This window comes from Pan paniscus, chromosome 10 (assembly GCF_029289425.2).
Source record: "Pan paniscus chromosome 10, NHGRI_mPanPan1-v2.0_pri, whole genome shotgun sequence".
NCBI lineage: Eukaryota > Metazoa > Chordata > Mammalia > Primates > Hominidae > Pan > Pan paniscus.
Genome location: NC_073259.2, coordinates 48221270 through 48249266, shown reverse-complemented (window position 1 = coordinate 48249266; position 27997 = coordinate 48221270). Strand labels below are relative to the sequence as shown.

Here is a 27997-nt window from a genome sequence, read left to right as displayed (position 1 = left end):
TTGAGGTCAGGAATTCGAGACCAACATGGTGAAACCCCGTCTCTACTAAAAATACAAAAATTAGCCAGGCGTGGTGTCAGGTGCCTGTAATCCCAGCTACTCAAGAGGCCAAGGCAGGAGAATTGCTTGAACCCGGAAGGTGGAGGGTGCAGTGAGCTGAGATGGCACCACTGCATTCCAGCCTGGGCAACAGAGTGAGACTCCATCTCAAAAAAAGAAAAAAAAAAAGAATATTATACAGCCAGTATAAATCATGCTGTAATTTTTACTAAAATGGAAAATTCTCAGTATGTCAAGTGAAAATGAAAGGTTACAACATATTATGTGCAGTTTGCTTGGCATTAGTTATTACCTTTGGTAGGATTACAGGTGATTTTTCTCCTTTTACAGTCTCTTCTTTTACACATTTACTAAAGTTTTTCTAATTTCTTACAATAATTATGTAATCAGGGGAAAATGCCATTAAAATATATGCTTATAGCTAACTCTAAGCTTGCTTTAGAGCTTGGGTATTATGTAACCATGATGCGAATGACTGGTACAAATCCAAGTAACACTTCAACACGTTTGTAAGGGATTATAATTGAAAAGTCACCATTCCCCTGGAACCTTAATAATAAAATGTTAAAGACATTAGTTTATCAAAAGAATTTATTAGAAAATATTACACACTACATACATATTTATTTAAGAGTATAATTTCAGTAGACAGCACTCCAACTTCATAATACAAACAATATCTCATGGACCCTGGGGCAATCACTGTGCTTCTGAAGCTACATCTTTTGGATGGAACATTCCAGCAGTACACACTGTGGCCATTTAAAGGAAGGTAAGAGAAAAAAATGTGATAATTACCAAAACAAATTTTAAAAAGCACAAAACTTTTGGAATGTTAATGGATAACTACTATTAGTCTCAAAATTCTAGGCATTTCTATAAAACATTGGTCAATGTGACTAGTAAGTTAAAGGGACCAAGGTTTCAAAGATCAATACTGAACCTTGATAATAAGAGGAAATGTAACTCCACAAAATGTTTCTGATTAAGTTTGTGCCCATGCAAAATTAACATAAATTTCTTAAAGAACTCAAGAATGAGGAATATTAAAGCAATGTATTTTTTTCAACATAAAGCATGCATTTTCTAATACATTCTTAAACATTTCAAAATTTTAAAAGTTTGAATTCTAATCAAGTAGCTATTAATGCAGTCTAACCAGTGCCCCAAATCAGATATGGAACACACACTTGTTACTGTCATGGAAATAATTCATGGGAGTGCTACTAAAGATATATGAGACTTCAACTCTTGACCACATCACTTTTTCTCCAAAACTTTAGAACTTGTTTGCAAAAGCTAAATGGTATAAAACACATTTTAAAATGTCACCCAATTCTCAAATGTCACTGAAAGAAAATGCAGGAAAAGTATGTATTGTGTGATTAATCAGCTTAGGCTTAACTCAAAATACTTTGAACGTTCACAAAATTGTTTCTAGAGTTCTAATCTAAAACAACTAAGGAGGTGTGCCTTGATATTCTGAAACACTGTCTTAATACTTTATTAGAAGAAATATGCTTGAAATTTCTTTACCATAATCTAAACGCAAACTTTAAAAATATATACCAGTAGAATACCATATTACAAATGCCCAGAAATGTAGAATAAAGGTCAAAAACTGCTTGGAAATATTTTTGATTACACTCATAACAACAAAGCTTATGAACTAGCACAATCATTATGGGGCCAACATTTCAAAATATTTTGCCTATCAAAGCTAGCACCAGGAAAAGTATTATGCACATAAAATTGAGAAACAGATAATCTTTACTTTAGAAAAGCACAGTTCTACAGAGTATTGCTCTGGCTAAATAGTTTAGCTAGTAAAAAGGTCAGTTTATCTCACTGAGGCATGTATCTCCTTGGATCTATTAACTTATCTGAAGAACTTTCCAGGTACTTGGTATGTACTGAAAATTCTTACTGGAATCAGTTTATCATGGAGAAAACCCACTGTTCTTTCAAGATGCCAGTTAAAATAATGGCACAATAAACATTTTAAACTTACCTTTTATAAAAACTGAGATATTCTAGTATTAAAAAGAGAAAAAAAAAAAACCCCAAATCCCTAATCCCTGAAAGGCTAACCAGGACTCCGTTTCTAAAACACAGGTTTTACTGTCTAGAATTTTGCAACATGGCTAATGGCTACCACCTGGTCACCAAATTAACACTTCATTCATTGTAAAGCATTTGGGGATTTTCAAGTGTGAAAATATTTCATCAGTGATTAGATAAACAATAACTTTACGCCAGTGCCATGAGTCTTGTAATTCTTAGCCCCAAGGAAGGGAGGATAACAGCCTAACAGCAATTCTCGAATTGGCACAAATAATTTATCGTCTGCAACGGGTAGAAGAAGATACTATGAAAGAACATAATTTCTACAAAGTCAACACTTTTTTTTTCTTCTTTTTGAGACGGAGATTTGCTCCTGTTGCCCAGGCTGGAGTGCAATGGCATGGTCTCGGCTCACTGCAACCCCCGCCTCCCGGGTTCAACTGATTCTCCTGCCTCAGCCTCCCGCATAGCTGGGATTACAGGCGCCCACCAGCACGCCTGGCTAATTTTTGTATTTTTAGTAGAGACGGGATTTCACCATGTTGGCCAGGCTGGTCTCGAACTCCTGACCTCAGGTGATCCGCCACCTCGGCCTCCCAAAGTGCTGGGATTACAGGCGTGAGCCATCATGCCCGGCCGAAAGTCAACAATTTTTCCAAATCTTTTTCCTCAAAGTCTTCAACAAAGACTTTGAACTGCCAAAGTTGTAATCTAGTAAGTCAAACTGCTCATCTCAATTAGGGGTAAACAAAGGCACAAAAGAAAAACAAGCAGCATAACCTTTATTTGGTCATACAATAAGTGAAGAGTGTCTCAATGTTTTGAACACTAAATTTTACTCATGTGATAATTTTTTTTCTATCTAGGCAATTTATTCAGATATGTGCTTTAAAAATACACATTAGGAACTTTGCAACTGATATGTTCTATTTAATATTAGAAACATTTTTCATGGTAATACATTATTTAACTTTCTATAATTAGAGGGAAAAAATCATAAAGATCATACTTTATATTTTAACCTGACAGAATAAATGCATTATATATATCTCTTTGAAAACCAGTGCACTTAGAAGTTTCTAATTTATGCACTCCATTGCCCTAATCAAAAAGCTATACATTTTCCAGTATCCACACTATAACACAGTCCTAGTAAAGATGCACATTCCTTTAAACCCTTTACCTTCCCTTGAATTTTGTAGGGGAGGGTGGAGGGCAAGGAAGGATACAGAAGTTGCAGTGCAGACCTATATTTATTTAGAACAAAACATCATATCCTATGTTAAAAAAATAATTTTATCAAAACCAAATTTCAATCACAGTTATGTATGATTTTCAGTTAATGGTACATGTTGAAATTGCACTTTGCAGATATCCTGATAATGTCCTTGACAGCGTTCCCCATTTCAGCCTATGTTTTTTTCAGTAGACACAGGTTCTTCCAGAGTTTTCTTTTGGCTCCCCTTCCGTGAATATTTGTATTTGTCTACATAGGCTTTAACCAGATTTGCCACTTTAGTAGAATTTACTTCTCCACTCTTACTATGACAAACCTAAGAAAAAAGGGGTGGCGGGTAAACTTTTTTCATGCTTAAAGGGATTAAAGCCAAAATAGAAAGCTTTGTGAAAAACAACCCCAAAGAGATAACCAGACTTATTTTCATGTTTCATTATCTCACACAAACTAATCAAAAGGCAAAAAAGTAGACAGGAATTAGTAGGAGCTAGCTTTTATTATTTTAATTAAACTTCAGCATTCATTTATTAAAACAGAGGTGGTTCAAAACAACGTGCACATACTCCACTAAAGCCATAACTTACTTTATCTACTGCTTTCCGTACAATTTCTTTATATTCTTCCTTGGTGATATCTTTATTTTGGTAAAATGGCTTGATGGCCAATTTTACCTCTTGTGCTGCTTTTTCTTGAATTTGCAATTTCTGACGAGAAGAAAACGTATAATTTATTATTTGCCAGTCATATTGCTCTCACAAAATCCCAAACAAGAAATTGAGAATACTTCATATTTACAATGAGACTCTCCAACTATTAACGTGACAAATATAAAACAGTTTATTTACTAAAACATATCAAACATTTCTAAAAACAATTATAAAATATTACCAGTAATTTACTGGACATCAACACATCTAGAGAGAATCCTTCAAATAATAATGGCATTTAGACGGCCAATAAGAAATTCCCTTCACCACTCATACAATAAAAAGTTGATATTTTTTCTCCTTTATCATATACAGAATTATGAAGGTTGCTCTCAACCTTGAACTTGCCTTGTCTGTCTTCGAGCTATCTGCGCTGGCTTCCACTGCAACACTTACTTTGCTTTCTGCCAATTTTACAGCAGCATTAGAGGCTTTGCTGTGACTTGATGACGAAGTATTACCAGAACTTGGTCCCTGAACCATTCCCGTATTTCCTGGGGCTGCTGTCGGAGCAGGCAAAACTGGTGTACTCATGTTATTACTTACATGAGAAGAACTAGGAATACCCTGTTTTAAAGAGTTATCATCAGTTAATGAATTACTTGTACTCGATAGAAGTCTTTTAGTGATGCATTGGAAATAACATTAAAAAACACAAAGCAAACCAACCTTAGTACTAAAGAAAAATGCGTATTTCAGGTAATTATATCTAAAGGGCCCTTTAAAGAAAAATGAGTAACATTCTTAAATGGGGCCTTATTTAGATATGTCAAGATGACTTTTAAATTATATATATGTATTGTAACATTTTGAAAGCAACACTAAACACAAGGAGGAGAATAGCATTTAAAGAATTATATCTTTCCTGCAAGGATCTTTAGGAATATTAACGAATATTAAAGTGCCCTCACTTTAAAGCCTGGAAAAAATAAGGCAGTAAAGTCAAATGGCTTGTAGTAAGTTGACAGGAGAAAAAAGGCTTGCAGTAAGTTGACAGGAGAAAAAGATTAAGATCCCAAATACTAAAATCCAATTTCCCTATTCCTTCAACTCTATCTTACTGTCAGGATTCTATTTATTTTATTTTATTTTAATTAATTAATTATTTATTTAGAGACGAAGTCTCACTCTGTCTCCCAGGCTGGAGTGCAGTGGCGCGATCTTGGCTCACTGCAATCTCCGACTACCAGGTTCAAGTGATTCTTGAGCCTCAGCCTCCGAGTAGCTGGGATTACAGGCATGCATCACCGCGCCTGGCTAATTTTTGTATTTTTTTTTTTTTCGAGACAGAGTCTTGCTCTGTCACCCAGGCTGGAGTGCAGTGGTGCAATCTCGGCTCACTGCAACCTCCGCCTCCTGGGTTCAAGCAATTCTCCTGCCTCAACCTCCTTAGTAGCTGGGATTACAGGCGCTTGCCACCACACCCGGCTAATTTTTGTATTTTTAGTAGAGGCAGGGTTTCACCATGTTGGCCAGGCTGATCCTGACCTCGTGATTCACCCACCTGGGCCTCACAAGGTGCTGGGATAACAGGCGTGAGCCACCATGCCCGGCCTAGGATTCTAAAATTTTTAAAAGGCAGTCATAAAATTATAAGCAACAAATTGTTTGCAAATTATTCAAATTTTCTATGTCTCACAGAGGCACTTCTCCTTTCTTTTTAGCATGATAAATTAATGAAAATGAAACACAGATGGTAATGGATAATAAACAGCTTTATCCAGTGTTTGTCTGAACAAGACAATAAAAGCTTCATCACAGTACTTAATCACTAGTTCCCACCGTCCCCATATACCCCCTAAACAGTGCAAAACAGGGGAAAAATGTAAAGCACCCACCACTCGATTCTAATTTGGCTTATAATTTGGTTTACTTAATATGAAAAAAAAAATCCTGTTCAGATATAAGTAACAGCATATATGTAGCTTGGATTTGGTAATAAGTATTTAATTAATTTTCTAATTTGGGAGTTGGGGGGTTTTGAGAAGGATAGTGAAAGAGGGATTATGAAGGTTTACCATAACTGAAATCAAATAAACAATTGTTTTTGAATGCCAGGATGCCTTTTTTTGAACATCTGTCATGAACAGCTAAATGTTTACAATGGCTATATTGATTAAACTTGAGTTGCTAAAAACATACCTGCAATTGCTTTCCATCTGGTTGTGAAGCAATGTAGTTGACTTGTTGGGATGGTGGGGGAGGGGGTGGTGGTGGTGGTAGTCCCTGAGATACACTGGTAGGAGTGGCTACCTGCATGAGGGGCACTCCTGTGTGGAGATGCAAGGGTAGCTGAGGATGAATGTTAAATGGATTGCGTTGGATGTTCATCAAAGGAGCATGAACACCCACTGGATATGGGAAGATATTCATAGGCTGGTGTTGTACATTCATTTGTTGCTGCATTACATTCATTTGCGGTTGCATCATATTTATAGGTAGCTGAGAACCATCAACTTGCTGGTTTGTTTGGTCTTTTAGGCTAGAATCTATCAAAAGAAAAAAAGCTTGTGAAAAAAATCATGTTATAAATCTCTTTAGACAGAGAAACAAAGAACCACTGGTTACAGTAAAATTAAATAGCAATTAATAGGCTCAGTATACCAATACCAATCTCCAATTGCTTAATTTAATCCTGTCATTTCTAAATAATGTGGACTGACTTTCTAATGAAAGAAAACATTTGGCGAGGCACGGTGGCTCAAGCCTGTAATCCCAGCACTTTGGGAGGCCAAGGCGGGCAGATCACCTGAGGTCAGGTGTTCGAGAGCAGCCTGGCCAACATGGTGAAACCCCGTCTCTACTAAAAAAATACAAAAATTAGCCAGGCGTGGTGGTGAGCACCTGTAATCCCAGCTATTCGGGAGGCTGGAGAATCGCTTGAACCCAGGAGGTGGAGGTTGCAGTGAGCAAAGATCATGCCATTGCACTCCAGCCTGGGCAACAACAGAGAAACTCCATCTCGAAAAACAAAACAAACATTCACCTGAAAATATTTTTAAGAATAAGTTCATGCAAAACATACATCAACAATCAGTAGCTCAAGAAACTGACTAGTTAAAAAAAAAATCACATAAAATTTAACTACTAAATTATAAGGTTATTCAATTTTTACATCTTCAACAGCCTTTTTCTTGCAATGTTCTTAACAAGAAAAAAAACAAGGAAATATAAATCTTTACTATTAAAACAATGGCTTATTTTATTTGTATGAGAATAATTATCAAAAAAATTAAAAGTGTACATATCTGAAATAAACAAATTAGAGGTTAAATCCTGCATAGGAATATCCCAAACTCTTCTACTGTAGCAAACAGTGCTGAAAATATTTAAGTCTTTGGCAAGGTTTGGAGCAGAGGTAGCATTAATAATATACTTATGTAGATAAACGTACGTGTATATATATTTATATAATGCAAAGTGACTTGTAAACAACTAAGGTTCAGCTTATTATAAAAACTACAAATAAGGATCATTTCAACTCATACAAATAACATATTAAATTTATAATTCCTCAAATAAAACAGTATCAATAAACCAACAAGAATACATTACCCTGTCCAGATGTTTCCTCCTCTTGTTTCATCCATCCAGACTGTGGACCTGAAGAATTTCTGCCTCGTCGTGAATAGTAGTTTTGTACATCTGCTGGCAAAGTCTTTCTCACGGCCCAGCTGGATGCAGATGTCCATCCAGATCTATCTGCTGGTGTATCAAATGAGAACTCCTGTTCACTTTTTCGCTTATAGGATTGCTGTTCCACAAACTTGAAAGATTCACTCCCTGAACTGTTTGAATTCCCTGAGAGGGGTTTTCGATTTTGCCACCGATTTTCATTCTGATCTTTATAGGCAAAACTACTTCTGTAAGTGCCTCTGCCACGGTTGCCTCTGCCTCTACCACGGTTAGATACCCAACCAGAACCAAAGTTTTTATTCCAAGAATTTCCTGAATTTTCATTTCTATTTTCTTCCCAATGAGACTCTTTCAACTTTTCTGGATTTCTGGTTCTTGGATCAGGCCCAGAGTTTATTTTTTCTGTTATCCAATTGGGACAGTCATTTCTATGTTTGTCAGCAGAATTTGGATCATCAGCATCTAGATGGATGTCATTTTTTTCTTTTCTTGTATTTTCATTCTGTTTCTCTGGGTCATTCTTTCTGTACCGATCATTTCCTCGTGGACATCTCCAACCATCATTTGCCCATCTTCCCTTCCACCGGGGAGGGTAACTATCTCTGTCAATTCTACCAAACGATGAACTCTTACTTTTTGTTCTACATCTTGAGGGGGACCTAGAATGAGATCTGGACCTAGACCACTTTCTGGTTCTCCTTTCTCTCTCTCTCCTCTGCCCATCTCTATCACTTTCTCGTTCTCTGCTCTGGGACCTGGATTTTTCTCCTGGGGAAGAATCTTTCACTCTTGGCTGAGATCTTTTGTTCTCTCTAGAAGTTTCTCTTCTTGGGGACAGTGATTCAGATCTTCTGCTTTCCCTAGTAGTATCCCTTTTTGGAGACCGAGACTGAGATTGCCTCCTTTCTCTTGCAATATCTTTTTTTGGGGACTGAGAACGGGATTTTTTCCGGCCTCTGGCTGACTCATTCTTAGGAGATGGTGATTGAGACTTCCTGCTTTCTTTCCCAGTTTCTCTTCTGGGAGATGGAGACTGGGGCCGCTTCTTTTCTTGTGGAGTGTCTTTGTTGGGTGACCAAGTTGTAGATGGAGAATGAAATCTAGATCTTCGAGTACGAGGCTTTTTGGCTTTATCTATGGTATCTTTTGGGCTTTCAGATGGTTGAGAAACAGTTTCAACCTTTTCATCTGCAAGATCAGAAGACGGCATATTATTTTCAGAACGGTGTGTCACAGAATTTTCATTCATTTGTTTAAGATCAGCATTTACAGATGGTTCAACTTCAGATTCATTTTGGTCACTGCAAAATGAATCACACTCCATAGGTATCATTTCATTGTTGTCCTCACTAAAATGCTTCTGAATCTGTTCAATGTGTGTTTTAGGCAACTCTGTAGATCTAGGATGTTCGGTCAGCGATTCATTTTTTTCTTCTAAAGATTTTTCCAATTTGGTGCTCAGAAGATTATTTTTTAGTAAGTTATTTTCAGAGTCTTGAATATTATTGAAATCTTCATTCCCAAAAGTATCACATGTTGCAATTATTTCTACATCTTCAGTTTCAACATGCCCAAGCAATTGAACCTCTGGGCTCTTAACAGATTGTCTGTCCACTGTCTGTATAATTTCACCCCCAGAAGATTCTAACTTGGGGCTCTCTATAAGCTCCTCTGTTTTTAGTGTAAAATCTTTATGTTCAGTAATTTCTACTATGGAACTCTCTGTCATTTTTTCTTCATTAACCACTGACTCTACATTTTCAGATAAGTCACTTAGGGGACAAGATACAGGTTGGTACACTTTGCTTTCAGATGTTAAACATGTAGGAAAATCATTTGGAAGATGAACTGTACATACATCTGTCTTTACCTCTGATTGTGAAAGTCCAGATATCTGGTCTTGCTTTTCCAATGGATCACCTCCTTTTTCAAGAATATTTTCAGAAATCTCACTTTCCAAACACAAAACATTAGCCTCTATACCTGTATTCTCGAGTTTTTTAACTTCCCCTTCCTCACCAACTAGCACAGGAAGATCTTGAGCACAAGACTCAGAAGATGAAGATTCTACTCTTTCCTCTGTATCATAATTTGCAGTATGCTTCTCACTTTCTTCTATTTGCTCATTGCAACTTTTCAAGCAATTAGCAGACTGGTTTTCTACATGAGTCTGCACAGTACAAATGTTACTACTGTCTACATCTGGTTGGTGCTCTTTTTCTAACACAGGTGATGTGTCAGATTCTGCTGTTTCTTCATCTACTGAATCATTGGAAGATGATTTTTCAGGGGCAGCTACAGAGCTCCGAAGTTTCTTTTTCAGTAAAGGTGGTTTTCTTCCTCTTCTTACAGACTTCCGTTTTGGAGCCTGTCTTGTTTGCTTTTCTGACTCAGCTGAAGAGGGAACACTTAAAGATGGATTACTGTTACCTGGGGCATCACACCCAGAATTGTCTGATATTGGGGATCTCTGAGACTGACTGGCTGTTTCAGCTCTTGTGTTACGTGTAGACCTCCTTGTAGGAGTTGTCATTGCAGGTTTTCGTCTTGATCCTCTGGTATTTGATGTACCAGAAGTTTGCTTCTTTTCTTCCCCTTCTTGAGTATGTGCCAATGCATATCCCTTGCAAGAAGTACCTAATAATATTTAAAAAAAAAAAAAAAGTAAAAAATATGTTTTAAGAAATAGTAATTTGGCTTTAGCTAATTTTAGCATAAAATAGTCTGCAACAGAGTGAAACTAAATACTTATAAATAAAACTATTGATAAATGCATAGCTACTAACATCTGAGTAATATGATGTATTCATCAACTTTCTTAATGACACTGAAATAAGTTATAACTAGATTTGGTCCAAGTGGGCAATTTTATAGAGAAAAAAAGGAAAATAACTTTTGGTCTTGTAACTGCTACTTGCTTAATTTTTTTTTTTTTTTTTGGAGACAGGGTCTCACTCTGTCACCCAGGCTGGAGTGCAATGGCGTGATCACTGGAGCAATCATCGCTCACAGAAGCCTCAACCTCCCAGGCTCAAGCGATCCTCCCACCTCAGCCTCCCAGGTAGCTGGGACTACAGGCATGCACTACCATGCCCAGCTAATTTTTGTATTTTTAATAGAGACAGGGTTTTGCCATGTTGCCCAAGCTGGTCTCAAACTCCTGAGTTCAAGTGATCTGCCTGCCTCGGCCTCCCAAACTGCTGGGAATACAGGCGTGAGCTACTGTGCCCGGCCATGATCTGGGATTATCTAAGCAAAAGGAGAGAGAAAATGGTCAAGTTATCCATGAATTAATAAAGACTCAAACTATTTATTAATAATTAATTAACAGATGTTACTTCTAAAGATCTATGGTTTGGATATGAAAGCCTGAAACAGAAAGGAGACTTCTAATCAGTTCCTCAAAGCCTCCAAGTTGTAATTTCAAAAACTACAACAGAGTTTCTAGTTGGAATATTTTTTATTTTTAAAACTGACTGACAGATAAAACTGTGTTTACCATGTACAACATGATGTTTTGAAGTACATATACATTGTGGAATGACCAAATCTAGCTACTTAATATATGCACTACCTCACATAGTTATAATTTGTTTAGTGAGAACACTTTACGTCCACTCTCTAGCAATTTTCAAAAATACAATATAGTTGACCCTTTAACAACACAGGGATTAGGAGCACCAACCCCCAACACAGTCAAAAATTGGCACAGTTTTTACTCCCCAAAACTTAACTGTTATTCACCAGACTCCTTACTGATAACAGTGAATTAACATATTTTTTATGTTATGTGTTACATACTGTATTCTTACAATAAAAGAAGCTAAAGAAAAGGTTATTACAAAAATCATAAGAGAAAATACATTATAATGCTGTACTGTATTTATTGATACCCTAAGTTTATATCATTTGTTTACAAGATGAATCATCTGTCTGAAATGGCAGGCAACTGCAGCTATAGATCTCAATCTGTTCCTATCAAGGAATTAAACTTCTTCTTATAAAGCCATAACTTTGCTTCTTGGGAGCACTTCCTACATCACTAATGGCACTTATGGGGTCCCAAAGGTGTTACTCAAGGTTTACAGTATTGCACTAAACTCTATGAAAAATACGCATGCACTGCAAGAGATCACTTTTTACTGTGATATGCAATCTATTAGAAAGACAAATGCTCACATGGAGATGATTACATTAAACCAAGTTTTGCATTGTGTGGTTTTTTTTTTTTTTTTTTTTTTTTTGAGACAGGCTGTTGTTCTGTTGCACGGGCTGGAGTGCAGTGGTGCAATCATGGCTCATTGTAGCCTCAACCTCCCAGACATTCACAACACTTGAGTACACCAGAATAGCAACAGGTGGCGGCCACAAAAATTGTTACACTGGTAAATATGTACTATATTTAATTTTACACAGCTATGATTTAATACTGTATCCTTACAGCTGTTTACATTTCTTATGACTGCAAATGGTGAAACCATGTGGTTTGAGTGTGTATATGTTTTGATAAATTTTAACTTGTTATCATAGATTTGTATATATTTTATGGTAGTAAATGATGAAATAGACTAGTACCTACATATATTTTATGCATTAATGACATACCTTTTTCTTAATTTTTTTCACTATTTATAGGTTATGCGATTTTTCTGTTTTTTCAGTGTTGCAAATCTCCAAACATTTTCCGATATATATATATTTTTAAATTCATGTATAATGTCGCCACCCAGTTAAAACCTATGTTGTTCAAGGGTCAACTGTATTATTATAGTCATCACGTTTCACAATCGATCTTTAGAACTTATTCTATCCAGCTGAAACTGTATCCTCTGACCAACAACCTCCACCCCATCACACCTACCCCACCCCCTAATCTACAATCTAGTTCTACGAGATCAACTTTTTTAGATTCCACATATAAGTGAGATCATGTGGTTATTTGCCTTTCTGTGCCTGCCTTATTCACTTAGCCTAATGTCCTCCAGGTTCATCCATGTTGGCACAAACAAGATTTCCTTCTTTTTGTGGCAGAATAATATTCCACTGTGTGTGTATATAGATATATGGAGAGACTATGTATCTATCTATCTATATATACATACACTCTAGTTGAAGCAATTCTAAAGTTAATTCATTGTCCAAATATTTATAGACGTATTTACAAGTTACCATGCCTTACTTTACAGCTTTTCTAAGTCATCGAACACACATTTTTATGAAACTGGAAGAAACTAATAATAATAATTTTTAAAATAGAAAATGATTTCACAAACTTTACCCAAATGTTCGAAAGATATGGTACTTGTTGGAAAAATAGTTCTTGGCAACACAGAAGAAATGAGAGGAAGGACTTCTGTTTCAACATTCCAGGGTATAAAACCAATTCTGAAAACATAATAAAGACATTTTTGTTTAAATGGTTTAAAAAATTAAACCACCAATTTAAAAGTATTAATTCTCTAAATCAGGTTAGCAATATTAAAATACAGTGCTTAAATGTTTTTTGCCCAAATAGCTAAAAATGTAAATTCAAGGTTACTCCTTGTCTAAAGATAGCTACCAATTGGCTAAAATTCAGAAAAAAACCTTTAAAAGTATGTTTTTCTGATAAATTCATGGCAAAGAAAAGATGAAAGCAACTTAACACAGATGTTTCTCTTTGAAATAATTTATGTAGTATTTTGTCAAGAATTTTTCCAGCTTTCATCATGTTCTTCACTACTCTAAAAAAAAAAATCAACTTTGAGGTGTAATTCAACATAAAATTCAGACTTTAAGCATACATTTGCTAACTTTTGACCAAAGTGTGTGCATATATATATATATATATATGTCTGTGTTAACCACCACCCCAATCAAGAAAGAGAACATTTCTGCCCCCCTAGAAAGTGTCCTCACACTCCTTTGTATCCTTCTCCCTCCTTTCCAGGCAACCAAGGAACTGATTTATACCACTATGTTATATTCTAAAATTCCTCGACCTGGTGATGGTTCTTCAAAGTTCTCAGTGTCCCTAGAGACCTGTTAAGACCCCCTCCTTCAAATTTTCTCCATTCAAACCCAAACCACTTCTCGGCTTTCTTTTTCTTATTCATTTAGGTCTCCTAACAAAAGACTATCTGATTCAGTATAAGGTGAGATTCTGGAGTAGGAGAAGCATGGAAAAAAAAAATGTAACTTGTACATGTATAAAAATATGTAACTATAAACAAGGGTTTCATAATACATACATCTGGACTTCTTCATCTGACTTCTATTATGTTCTGCCATCATTCCTAGAGGGTGAATGCCCTATACAGAACTATATTATAGTAACATATAAAATAAAGTCATAATATGTTATAGGAATTAATATAAAACTCAGGCAGTGACCCTAATCTTTACTTAGGAGCTTGATTTAAGTATATATTGTATATCTAGCACCATCTTAGTAGCTTCAGGAATAAACTAAGAAATAAAAAACTAGATTACAGAAAGTCATGAGTGCCAGGGTAGAGTAGGCACTTGATCAAATAGTTATTTAGAAAAACATTTTTGAGGAGAGGAATATGGTAAAAGCGTGATTCAGCTGACAGCATGCAGGTAAAGACTGGAACGGGAGAAGAGTAGAGGAATGATGACAGATGTATTACTAACAATAAATCTTAATATTCAGGTTCTCTCCCTTTTAAATAAATCTAGCATATACACAGCTATACTTGTTAAACAGATAAATTAATGATTCTTTACTTTCTAAGGGGTCCTTTATATAGCAATCTTTATTGGGCATTTGAAACACCAAAGTTTAATTTGCACAAAACTTCCTTAGGAAAATAACAATTGAATAAGGTACCCTTGTACTTAAGTACTAATGCTATCTTGTTCATGTTAGCATGTAAACACCTGAGTAAATAATTTTTTATTTTTACCTTCCAATTCCAGGTAATGTATCAGGAAACCATGACAATTCCAGTTCATGTCTCTTCTGCCTAATCAATGCACTGATTTCACTGGCTTCTATAAATTCTGTACTAAAAGATAAATTTTAGACCTTCATCAGAATCTCACAATTTTAGGTTCAAAAAAACAATTAGGTCGTACAAATAGCAGTCGTTTTTGTACCTGGCATTATGAATCACACTTACAAGAATGTGAGCTCTTTTCTATTTAAACACTTTCAAAATAAACTCATTCCTAAAATAAGTACAATTTTTATATTGCAAATCAGAGTTGTATTTATATTATTGTTAAAAATAACCCTTGAATTTCTATCTTAAGTGACAGAATTTTTTAAATAAAGTCAAGTCAGAGTAATATCCTCATTATTGAAAGGAAGAAATTCTAGGTGCAATAGTTTCCTACTTGAAACTAAGCCTAAGACAAAAGAAGAAAATAAAGTAGGGTAAGATGACTGCAACCAAAAATGGGTATAGTTCAGCTTTTCAAAAGCCTACTTAGACATAATTTTTTTTCTTGGTACCTTGCCAAGTTCTAAAATTAAATCACACAATCTTATTCTGTGCTGCTGGCTCAACTAACTGTACGTGATTTTAAAGCCTCAATTTAATCTTCAAATTCCATAAATATCAACTTAGTATCTACATGCCAGTCACTAGGATTCAAAGATGAATGGATCAGCTGTAAAAGGGTTCTTCTTTAGGTAACATCCCCACAAGCTAATAAAAAAGCTACTTCTCTATCATATAAACAGCTTATATAGAACAACTTATTAATGAAAACAAAGCACACTGGCATAGGCAATCACTGCACAATAGAGAAGCTCCCAAAATTAACAGGTTTTCTCTTTGCTAGAGCTAGTTTACCTTCCCCCCCCCCAAAAAAAACTAAAGCAAAAAAACCAGGTGGGCCTTTCAGTTTTTATTGGGCCCAGAGTTTAAATTTCTAGCAAAAGTTAATAATTATTAAACATCAAGTATAAACAGCATAAATTAAAAGTAGAAAATACTAACCAATAAGCTCTATAGGTAAAGGAAGATTCTCCAGAGTGGCTAACAGAAGAAAACATATTGGAGAAAAAATTTCTGAAGCACTGATTTGTACTCCAATTTGATCTCTGAGGCTAGAAAAGTAAAAAGTAGTTAGTGAAACAGCAAATAAATAACAGGTAAATAATAGGTATACTTAAATATATTGATACACCTGAAGCACTGGTTATTTATGGACTAAATAACCCTAAAGTGTTATCATCTAAGAAAAAGATTTTTCTTGGTTTCAACAAACCTTATTTATCTTTATTGCTGCATTTTTCTTTCCTCCTGTTTCACTGTATAAAGAGTTTCCTGTACAAAGACATAAAAGGACTTGGTTACCTTGTATTAATTTTTATTTAAAAGGCTGTAAACCAGCATCGATACCAGCACATTGGCAAGGGTTGAAATACGTAGAAAAGCTGTATTTCAAATAATACACAATTTTTTACACAATTTTCCCAAATGCTGATTTCATCTTACCTTGTTAAGCTACTACTACAAGTAAAATATAAAAGGCCACAATACAGAAACTGGGTGAAGTATGTCAAACCTGCTATGTTTACAACATATGAGTTAAAATTCTAATCAACATTTTCTGCTACCTTATGCAAACTTAAACTATCTTGTAACAAAAGGTATACACAAGAAGTCAAGCTATTTAATATCAATAATACACTTAACATTTCTTTTCCAGCTATCATCTAGAAAACAGGTAGCTATCTCAAGTAGGGGCTGACTAGGTGGCCTGGGGCCATCAGCTCTTGTTAACCATAAATTACCATTTAGCCACTGGCACCCACTTCAGGTATGTTCTTTCCTTCCAATTTTATACTAAGAGGGAAAAGTAGATGTGCTGACTGAAACAGCTTTCTGTTACAACGTTGGTGGCTGCATTGCTTATGACTTGTCCACAGTGCATATGACAACTGCCTTTTAATTTTCCCCCTTGCTTGCCTCACAAAGGGCCTATTGACATTGTTCAAAATAAATCACACTAACTAGGAGGCTTGTTTCCTGCAATGCAAGATCATATGTATTTTGGTTTACTTCTGTTAGTTCAGTTGGTAATAGCCTACTTTCTACTTAATAGCATACTAATTTCCTTTTTAGTTATTATACAACAGCTGTTTGGTTTTGCACAAGTCCCTCTCAGAACTACTGTAACAAATGTAATTTCAATGCTAGTGGAAGGCGAACAGGCTGAGTTCCGGAACTTACTGCCTTACCCCTTTGAAAATCTATATCTAAAAGATGATACACTGATTTTTTAAAATGGCTTAAGAGGCAAGAAGTAAAAATGTGTGGTAGGTACACAGATAACACTCTTAGAAATAACCATGTTCCTTCAGCTAGACATAGAATTGCTGTGCTATACCTACATAGTGTCTTTTATGCCCTAAGGATGCTGAGTTGTTTTGTTTCAGGTTGCATTCACTCAACACTTAACGAGTATGTAGTGTTTACATAGCATTCTTTCATTTGGAAACCTATCTTAGAAAGCCATCATTAGATAAAATGCTCTCTACTGAAAGAACTGTTAGTTTTCTCTGAGCAATGCTACATGTGAAAATCCAGTTCAAAAGCTGTTTCACATATTTCTGGGTAATTCTCAGGTAATTACTGAGCAGCTTCAATGGCAATCTCTGAAGTATTCGATACTGGTGAATTTGTCTAAATTGTGGTTTCCTGAAGATCGTTTCACAAATCCACCCTGCTTGTCTGTTTTTGGTGGGCAGTGATACGCCTTTCATTTAATTTTTATCAAAGTAATGCATGTACATACTTTAAGATGTCAAACAGTACTTCCAAACTTATAAAGAAAAATTATGGAAATACCCACTCTTGATTTCTGCTTCCCCGAAGCACTCATCAAATCCTTTGGCTGCTTCTTCTAACATTTACTTCTTTATTACTAAATAACACCCTTATACTACTCTATGTGTGTTTTTTTTTTTGTTTTTTTTGTTTTTTTGAGACAGAATCTCGCTTTGTTGGCCAGGCTGGAGTGCAGTGCCACAATCTCGGCTGACTGCAACCTCTGCCTCCCAGGTTCAAGCAATTCTCCTGTCTTGGCCTCCTGAGCAGCTGGGACTACAGGCGCACACCACCACGCCCGGCTAATTTTGGTATTTTTAGTAGAGATGGGGTTTCACCATATTGGTGAAGCTGGTCTTGAACTCCTGACCTCAGGTGATCCACCCACTTCGGCCTCCCAAAGTGCTGGGATTACAGGCATGAGCCACCACGCCCAGCCAGCTTCAGGTATTTTCCTAGGGTTAATAATGTCTTTGTTTTCTCTTTTCCTTTTCTTCCTTATTATCCATCATTAATTTAGCTAACTACAACAAAAGTATAAATCTGAGTTTAATACACTCAAACACAACAACTCATCCATAAAGTTTGTTCCCCACTCTCCTGGCAAAACTCTTTCTTTGTCCTGGTCCAATATGAACTGGTAACTCTCAAAGCTGCTGTTCAATAGTCATTCTGGGATTGTCCTTTGTCATTATCCCAATAATCCTCTTTGTCCTGTTTAATCTTTTCCTGAGTTGGAACTCATTTTCTGAATCTCACATTGTTCTTCCATTTACTACCTCATTTAGTGAAGTATACACATACATCCTCCAGCAGAAGTGGAAAAGGGTGGGAATTCTGAGTTAGTGCACGATGGATAGTTTGATAGGTTATAGAATTGTCTAGGTTAGTAATTATTTTCCCTAGAGTTTTCAAGGCATTGCTTCACTACTCCAACTATTGTTGATGACACTCTGTAACCCCAATCCTCTATGTGGTCTGTTTTTACTCTCTCTCTTGTCATCCTCAGACTTCTAGAACTTTATGAAGTATTTGGTATGATTTTTTTTTTCATTTACTAAGTATTATATTATTTCTTCATATCTGGACACCTGTGCTCTACTATTACGGAAAAAATTTCCTTTGTATTACTTTTTTAAAAATAAATTTTTGCATTTTTCCTTCCTGAAATTTTATTATTCGATATTGAATCTCTTAAATGAATATCCTATCATCTCTTTTTTAGTCCTACTTTGAGACTTAAGAACTTATCTTCTACTCCTGTTGAATTTTTGTATTTTTGCTGTAATATTTTTAACTTCTAAAAGCTTTTTCTTAAATATTATTTTTCTTGTATCATTGATAAAATATCCCTTCTTTCAGGCTTTGAGGATATTAAGTTTTTTAAAGTTATTCCCTATTTTTCAGCATTGGGTCTGTCCCATCAGGTTGCTTTTGTCTTTGTTTTGATCTCTATTATGTTGATTTCCCTCAAACATCTGGAGATCCTTGATTGTTTGCGGGACACTAAAATATTGATTGAAAATAGTGTAGATGGGTGGTCAGAGCCTTTCAGCTAATGTGTTTCACTGTAGGGTGATCAAGCAGACATCTGGTTACTTCATTGGGAGACTCTCAAATGACATTATCTTTAAGTCTTTTCTTTTGGGCAAGTCAGTTTTCCAAAAGATGTCCCTTATTTCCTACTTTGGAAAATTATAATAATCAAGACTGCCAGTGCTTTGAAAAATGCTCTTAGGTAGAGGACTAGAAGCCTCATCATTTGACTTAATTTCCCTCTCTGTTGTTTCCTGTACCATCATTTATGCTGAAGTTTAAATCTGGTTCAAATACTCATTTTAGAGAGTAAATCTCCAGTCTTTCATTGGGTACTCCCCTTCCTCTACCCACAGCCAGGAATCTTCAGGATCTAAAAATTTTTAACCAATTCTGTTTTCTAAAACCACCCCATATCTCTGCCTTCACAGATAATGGAGGCCTCCAAACTCAACTTGCTAAGGTTTGATGGTATGTGTACTGTCTTGAGATTCTTAACTCCATTCTTCCCATGAAATGTCTATGTATCAGCTTTCTGCTAAGACAATTTACCATCCCCCTCATACTGTTTTACTTTCTATTTTGTGGACACTTATGTGCTGTCCCCCTCTCTCCAGCTTTCTTGTCTTTGTGGCTTAAACTTTGTGGCTTAAAACTCTTCTTTCCGGCCAGGCACAGTGGCTCACAACTGTAATCCCAGCACTCTGGGAGGCCGAGGTTGGCGGATCACCTGAGGTCAGGAGTTCGAGACCAGCCTGGCCAACATGGTGAAACCCCGCTCTACTAAAAATACCAAAATTAGCCGGGCATGATGGCGGGCACCTGTAATCCCAGCTACTCAGGAGGCTAAGGCAGTAGACTCACTTGAACCTGGGAGGCGGAGGTTGCAGTAAGCTGAGATTGTGTCACTGTACTCCAGCCTGGGTGACAAGAGCGAGACTGCATCTCAAAAAACAAACAAACAAACAAACAAAAAACACACTTTTCTTTCATTCCTTTATTGTCATTTTAGTAGAGATTTGGGATGAGAGGGATCACAGCATTAAACAAGTACTCAATCTGCTATGCTTAACTAGAACCTTGTTTTATTTATGTTAATTCAGCATATCCCTAAACATGTTTCATGAAACACTAATCTGAAAGGATGTTTCATGAAAACATCCTTTTCTACGATCCAAACAAGTATAATAAAGGCTCTGAGCTTAGAACCCAGTACTTGGCAGGCATCCAATTAAAGTCTGACTAATTGATTCCAAAGTTTAATAAAGACATAATTAGATGGATCTAGTATGTACTTAAAGAAGTACTACATTAAGAAATGCCTGAAAGGGAGATTCTGTCTGTAAACTATAACAATTATAAACTACTATCCCAAACCAAAGATTAATGTTCATTCCAAGAAACAAAGTGAACATAAAGGAGATTAAAAACAAAAATGTATAATTCAGTTATCTAGTATGACAGAAGAAAGAAAGTGATATTTCCTCAACAAATTTGCTAATAGGTTTGCTGTCTAACCTTTCACTATACCTCTAGTGTGGCAACATCATCTTCATTATATGAGAAAACTAGACAGTTTATATAATTTTACTAAAGTCACAGGTGTTTTAATGGTAAAAACTGTACAAAACTCAAGGGGCTTGACTTCCAGTAAAACCATCTATTAGACCTGCTGAAGTTTTAACTAATAGTATACTATATTTATAGGCTATAATAATCTCTAATCAAGATATAAGAATTCGCAACTTCACAAGCTCTATTCATTAGTTTGATTACTGTATAACAAACGACTTCAGATAGAAAGTCACACACCTATGTTTAAAGAACAGTCCCATCCTGCTTCACAAAACTTTAAGAAATTAAAGAAGTTTGGCCAGGTGCAGTGGTTCACGCCTGTAATCCCAGCACTTTGGGAGGCCGAGACGGGCAGATCATTTGAGGTCAGGAGTTTGAGACCAGCCTGACCAACATGGTGAAATTCCCCCGTCTCTACTAAAAATACAAAAGTAGCTGGGCATGGTGGCGCATGCCTGTAATCCCAGCTACCTGGGAGGCTGAGACAGAAGAATTGTTTGAACCCAGGAGGCGGAGGTTGCAGTGAGCCGAGATCGTGCCATTGCACTCTAGCCTGGGCAACAAGACCGAAACTCCATCTCAAATAAATAAATAAATAAATAAGAAAACAAGAAGCCTAAGCTAAGTAGAGTTGCTTCTAAAATCTAACCAATCAATCCTAGATAAAGAGACAGACAACAGTTTCTCAAGTAGTTCTTTTATAAAAAGAAATTTAAATTATCCTTAGGCTATATCATGGTTTCTGTTCAGTGTAACTGGGTAAATAAAGATGTATTCAATTTGCACAATCCCCCACTAACTCTACCTTCGTGACTTTGTCTCTTGGTTCCTTGCTTAGTCATCAAATGTCAACATTTAAGGATACAAGCTGTCTTTTCTGTTGCATGACAGGCTCATTTCTGCCCCTAAACTTTGCAATAATTCCAAGTTACACTTACAGGTTCTCTTAGTCTTCTAATTAGTCAGTTTGTTAATAAATACTGTCTAAGAAACCTCATAAGAAATGTGAAAATTAAAAGAAAAATTAAAAACAAAAGAAATGTCCAAATTAAAGGCAAAAACTCTTAAAGGTTCTAATCTTACAGCTATGATTTATGACCTTTAGCCTGAAGGAAAAAAAAAATCACAGTTAACTGATAAGTGGGGAGCAGACATTCTGCTATCAAAATGAAAGAGAACTAATTTTACATTAAAAATTATTTTTGAGCTCAAAAGTACATCCAAACAAGATCCATCAGAATGGCAATAATTTCAGTTACAAAGGTTGCAGACAACCATAAAGTGAGAGGCTTAATTAAGGTCGTTAACACTAACAATATCATGCTTTGGTATTATTTTGTAGTAGAAAGTGGCATTGGATATAGAGTCAGAAGACTGGATCAAATTCTGGTGGCTCCAATTATTAGCAATGTGATCTCGGACAAGACATTTAGCCTTTTAAAAAAGACTTTACAAAATGATGTTAATACATAATCTCAGAAGACAGAGTTATCTTATTAACCTCCTCTTTTGACATCTTTAGAAACTTTCTAACAGATTACTTGGCTTCCCATCCTTTTGGAATACTTTAACCAGGTTAGTTTATCTAAAACAGTTTCACCGCATTGTATCTCAATGAAAAAAACTTTTAATTGTGTCTACTTGCATAGCAATCTTCCTTTTCAGTCTTATTTCCTTTTATTTATTCTTTTGAGAAAGGGTCTTACTCTGGCGCCCACGCTGGAGTGCGGTGGCATGATCATGACTCACCTGCAGCCTCAACTTCCCCAGGCTCAGGTGATCCTCCCACCTCAGCCTCCCGAGTAGCTGGGACTACAGGTGTGTATCACCACACTTGGCTAATTTTTGTATTTTTTGTAGAGGTGGGTTTCGCCACGTTGCCTCAATCTTATTTCTGATCATCATTAGTCTTAAACATTCTGCCTGAACTCAAGAGTGAGAAAAGAAATGACAACTGGAAGAAACCATCAATTTAACTGAGGAGTCAAGCATAAATAAACATATATCGACACAAACTGTTCACCATTAAAATAACATGAAGATGAGTAGATCTTATTTGTACATGAAATGCAAATATACAATTTCTTCAGAGCATCTCTATGGTCGTAGGCACCTTACTTATCGAAAAACGAATTTGCCTGTCATCTTTATTGAGGTACAATTGACAAAAATTGTATATATTTAAGGTATACTACTTAATGTTCTGATATATGTACACATTGTGAAAATAATCACCACAAACTAAACATATGCATCACCTCACAGTTACCATTCTCCCTTTTTCTTGTAGTGAGAACACAAGATCTACTGGCTTGGCAAATTTCAAGTGTACAATACACCATTATTAATTATATCCACACTGCTGTACATCTATACATTAGGTATCCAGAATTTATTCATCTTGCATAACTGAACCTCTGAATCCCTTGACAAACATCTCCCTATTTTCCCCGCTCCCAAAAACCACCACCATTCTACTTCCAAAAGAGAATTCTTCATTATACCCTCCCAAACGTTCTCCCACCAGCCTTCCCCATTTCAGTAACTGGCAACTCCTATTTTACCAGTTCCTTAGGTCAAGACCTTGTAGTCAACCCTGACTTCCTTCTTTCTTGTAGCCTATATCCAATCCATCAATGAATCCTGTTAGCTTCATCTTTCAAGTACGATGCAGTTGACCCTTGAACAACATGTGTTTGAACTCCATGGGTCTGCTTATTCATCAATGTTTTTCAATAAAAGTTACACTGAGTGTGCTTGCCTCTCCTGCCTCCCCTTCCACCTTTTCTGCCATTGCCATCCAAGACAGCAAGACCAACCCCTTCTCTTCCTTAGCCCACTCAATGTGAAGACAAGGACAAAGACCTTTATGATGATCCACTTCTGCTCAATGAACAGTAAATGTATTTTCTCATCCTTATGATTTCTTAATTAACATTCTTTCTCCAGCTTACTTTACTGTAGGAATACTGTATATAATACATATAACATATAAAATGTGTTTATCAACTGTTTATGTTATCTGTAAGGTTTCCAGTCAACAGCAGGCTATTAGTAGTCAAGTTCTGAGGCAGTCAAAAGTAATACACTGATTTTTGACTGTGCAGGGGTACCCCTAACTCTTGTGTTTTCAAGGATCAATGGTACATGCAGAATGGAACCACTTCTCATCATCTCCACTAATATCTCCTTGGCCCAAGCCACTACAATTTGTGGCCTAGAAAAACGTCACCTAAAATAAAAAGAACAAAAAAGAAAAAAGCCACCTAAATAGTCAATTTCCACTTCTACTCTTATTCGTCTATGATTTTCTTCCCTTCACAGCCAGAGTAATCCTTTTAAAATGTACCAGATCACGTTACTCCTGAAAACACTCCCTAGCTCACACTGGCCCTAAATGATCTCCCCTTATGTCTTACTCTTTCTCCTCCATCTACCTAATTCAGTCATTCTAGCCACACTAACCTCCTTGCTATTCTTTGGAGACATTCCAAGAATATTCCTGTCTCAGGCTTTTACACTTGCTGTTCCCTTGCCCCAAACAAGATTCCCTGAGATATCTTCATGGCTTATCTTCTTACTTCTTGAAGGTCACTGCTCAAATATATCTTTATTCAAGAGGGTTTCCCTAACACTTTAAATAAAGTGTCATCTCCACAATGTCATCACCCTTTAACCTTTTACCCAGCTTTATTCTTCTTTAAAGCATTTATTACCGCCTGTTTTATATATATTTATATTTGCGTTTGTCTACGAGAAGATCCCATTGACAAGCACTTTGTTGTTTTTGTTCACTACTATATCCCTAAGAGTCACTGTGCTCAGTATAGTTAGGTATTTGTTGAATGTATGAGTGATCTCAATTCCCTTTTGCTTCTCCGAGTATGAACATCCAATACTGAGTACGTATTGAGTATGAATCTAGAATTTAAACCTGAATAATTTTCATCAAATGTAATATCTAAATATAAGCTGCTTCATCCAATAAATAATCTATTTCAATATAGGAAGAAAAACTGACCATGTTAGACTTATCAAATTTCCCTAGTAAAAAGTAACATCACAGCAAAACTATTAATAACGAAATGGATAATCCATGAGTAAAGTGGTCCCCCCTTATTCATGGTGTCTCTTTCTGCAGTTTCAGTTACCTGTGGTCAAATGCAGCCCAAAAATATTAAGTGGAAAATTCCAGATACAAACAATTCTTAAGTTTTAAATTGTACACCATTCTGAATAACATGATGAAATCTTGTGTCACTCTACCTTCATCACAAGAAGAGTAAGAAGAGTAAGTACAATAAGAAATTTTGAGAGAGCCCACGCTCACCTAACTTTTATTACAGTATATTGTTATAATTGTTCTATATTATTATTCATTATTGTTAATCTTTCCACCACCTAATTTATAAATTAAACTTTATCATGGGTATGTACATATAGGAAAAAACAAAATATACACAGAGTTTGGTACTATCTGTAGTTTCAGGCATCTACTTGGAACATATCCCCCATGGACAAGGGGTAACTACCATACCCAGTTCCCTTCAAATCAGTCCAGGTTGGTCAGTGAAGACATTTGCTCATAATTACCTCAGCATCAGCACTCTTGTATTACCCACTCAAAGTATAATGAGTATTTCTGCCTATCCTAAACCAAACAAATGACTTCAGGCATCTTAAGTAGATACAGCATTGAGTTACAGGCCTTAGACAATGCTAACCTTCTGGCAGAAATTGTTTTTTTCCTCATTATAATTTTAAAATAGCTATCCAGTCTAATATGCCACATTCTAAACAGTAAAACAAAATCTCAAATCAGAATTAATCATAGATGCTTATAAATGAGCTTTACTATACTGAAGCATATGGTATTTAAGATTTTCCTGTGTTTCACCTTCTAAAAATGAGCCCAGGCAAGAGATAAACACTTTAAGAAAATTACAGTTGTCAGTGGTCTTAAAACTAAGACTAGCATAATTTAGTGGGCCAAATTATCTAGAGCAAATCTGTAACATCATTTAATCTTCCTCAGCAGTAAATTTTATATTGGTTCTTAGAATTGGCAAGCAAATGCTATTCATAAAAAAAGAATGCAATGACATAGAAAAGCAAAGACTGTTTTCATATCTAAAGCTGACAAAAGAAAAATGCCTTTTTAACCACAGAAGTCCAGAGATCAAAACAACTTTTGCTTCAATTTCACTTTAACAGTAAAATTTCAAAGGCAGAACGTTTGTTAATCTGTAAGTCTAACCTGAGGGATCATATTAATTCTAATCAAAAACAAAGCCAACAAAAAACCAACAACTTGGTATTCATAGTGCATAAAAAATGAAGTTATTCACTTTTTAAAACAATAAATTAATTCTTTCACAGCTCACTAATTCACTAGTTCTAGCTGTAAGTGGAAATTCACTGTGACTTAGTCCGGAAAATAAATGCCCACCTCCTTGCTTACAAACAGATCATAGTAAGATGTTCTTTGGGACAGAATAAACAGCCTGAACCCCCAAGGAGGAGTCACAAAGAACTATGGATGTTGTCATTTTTATTCAGGCTCTGCTGCAAAGCCTTCCTGTGTATTAGAAAATCATGTACCAGACAAAAACAGAAGACAGGAATATTTAACTGCTCATGTAGATAAATATGTTAGAGGTGCTTTATTTCTAAAGTTTCAAATTAGAAGTAAGGCTAGAGGCCAAACTACAATTTCCTTCAGGAACTGTGAATTACTTTCTTGCTGTCACAGTCTTCCTTTGCTACTGCTTACAGTAACTGGCCCACAAGGTATTTAATCTCATCTCCCCCAAGGACTTCTGCACTAATGGGTGGAATAAGGCCACAGTATGAGCTGGTCAACACCAAGAAATTGTGAAACACTCTTTTCTCCCAACACACGCACACACACACCCCTTTTAAGAGGAGCAAGAAGGAAAAAAGGGGCAGAAAACAGTATAAATTGCTCCATGAAAACAAAATTTATGTAGGATTTAACACAATGTACAGAGTTCTGAGGACTATTTTCCAGCCTGAAGTGTTACTGATGAGAACTCTGACACAACCATTAAATTAAAAAACAACAAAAAAAAGGTAGAATACACAAGCAAAAAGTAACTTACTATGTATCCACTTCAAGTCACAAACTTTTGCACTTAATAGATCTTCTCTTACGATGGCTTTTCTTCTGTAAACATCAATAAAGACAGGAAAGAATTAAGAAAAAAACTGTTATTTTGCTCACTTATTTTCAACTCATTCTCCTCCATCAAAATGAAATCTATCATGCACTGATTTTGGTAACTATGCTGAAATCTGGTAAATGGTTTAAGGATATTCTCAAAGACTCCTATGAGATATTAGAATGTCAAGTTAGGTTTTAATATCTATTGAGTTGTATTATCTCAGTCTTTTTTTTTTTTTTTTTTGAGACAGGATTTTGCTGACACCCAGGCTGGACTGTTGTGGTGCAATCACGGCTCACTGCAGTCTTGACCTCCTGGGCAGAAGCAATCCTCCCAGCTCAGCCTACTGAGTAGCTGGGACTACAGGCATGCACCACCTTGTCAGGTTAATTTTTTCTATTTTTGCAGAGAGTTTCCCTTTGCTCCTGAGGCTGTTCTTGAACTCCTGGGCTCAAGTGATCCTCCCGCCTTGGCCTCCCTAAGTGCTGGAATTACAGGTGTAAGCTACCATGCCTGGCTAATATATTTTTTATTCTTATTCTTATTATTATTTTTTTTACTAGACACGAGGTCTCACTATGTTGCCCAGGCTGGTCTCAAACCCCGGATCTCAAGCGATTCTCCCCCTCAGCCTCCCAAAGTGCTGGGATTACAGGCATGAGCCACCACGTCTGGCCTCATCTCAGTCTTTGAACAACAATCTTACTGGCTGATCATGACTGACTGGCTATTGAGCCACGCAGACTAGAGGTAAGCAGATATTGTCTTTTTTAAAAGGACCATTAGGAAATTCTAGCAAAGAAAGCATGATTAGTTTCACTCCTCAATCAGTTACCATTCTCTACAATGACTTAAAATGGAGGTTCACTACCAAGAAACAAAATACCACTGCAATGCCTTCTTTGGAACTGGTAAAAAGTATCAGAAACAGAGAGGTCCCAGGGTTTTATTGCTTTGGAAGGGAGAGGCAAAATTGAATGAAGTTTGTCTGTGTGTTGGAAGACCAAGTATCCAGTAAATAGAAGACTGAATGACAGGACTACTAAAAACATCCAAGACTCCAAAAAGAGTATAATGTAAATATCCAACAGCTGACAGAGATTTTCCACCTTGGGAAAAATAGTTAAGCTATGCCTTGGTCGGCAAAGGCAAATTATTAATTTTGCAGCTGTTATTTCCTTATGACAAATCTCAGAAAAAGCAGTTAAATAT

At 36.1% G+C, this 27997-nt stretch overlaps 1 protein-coding gene across 5 annotated transcripts in view; it reads right to left on the bottom strand.

Moving 5' to 3' along the window:
* Positions 1–633: 633 nt before the first annotated feature.
* Positions 634–27997, bottom strand: part of SCAF11 (SR-related CTD associated factor 11) — a 76870-nt gene continuing 49506 nt past the window's right edge. For 4 of the 5 annotated variants that reach the window (XM_034935989.3, XM_063593084.1, XM_063593085.1 and 1 more), the window contains 10 exons: positions 26723–26787; positions 15925–15983; positions 15654–15763; positions 14613–14714; positions 12983–13089; positions 7624–10341; positions 6211–6557; positions 4417–4635; positions 3946–4065; positions 634–3677 (listed from right to left, as the gene is read on the bottom strand). In XM_034935989.3, coding sequence (XP_034791880.1) covers positions 3531–3677; positions 3946–4065; positions 4417–4635; positions 6211–6557; positions 7624–10341; positions 12983–13089; positions 14613–14714; positions 15654–15763; positions 15925–15983; positions 26723–26787 — 3994 coding nt within the window. In that variant the 3' untranslated portion in view covers positions 634–3530. The remainder of the gene's footprint in view (positions 3678–3945; positions 4066–4416; positions 4636–6210; positions 6558–7623; positions 10342–12982; positions 13090–14612; positions 14715–15653; positions 15764–15924; positions 15984–26722; positions 26788–27997) is intronic. The other variant, XM_034935990.3, reaches the window with a different exon arrangement.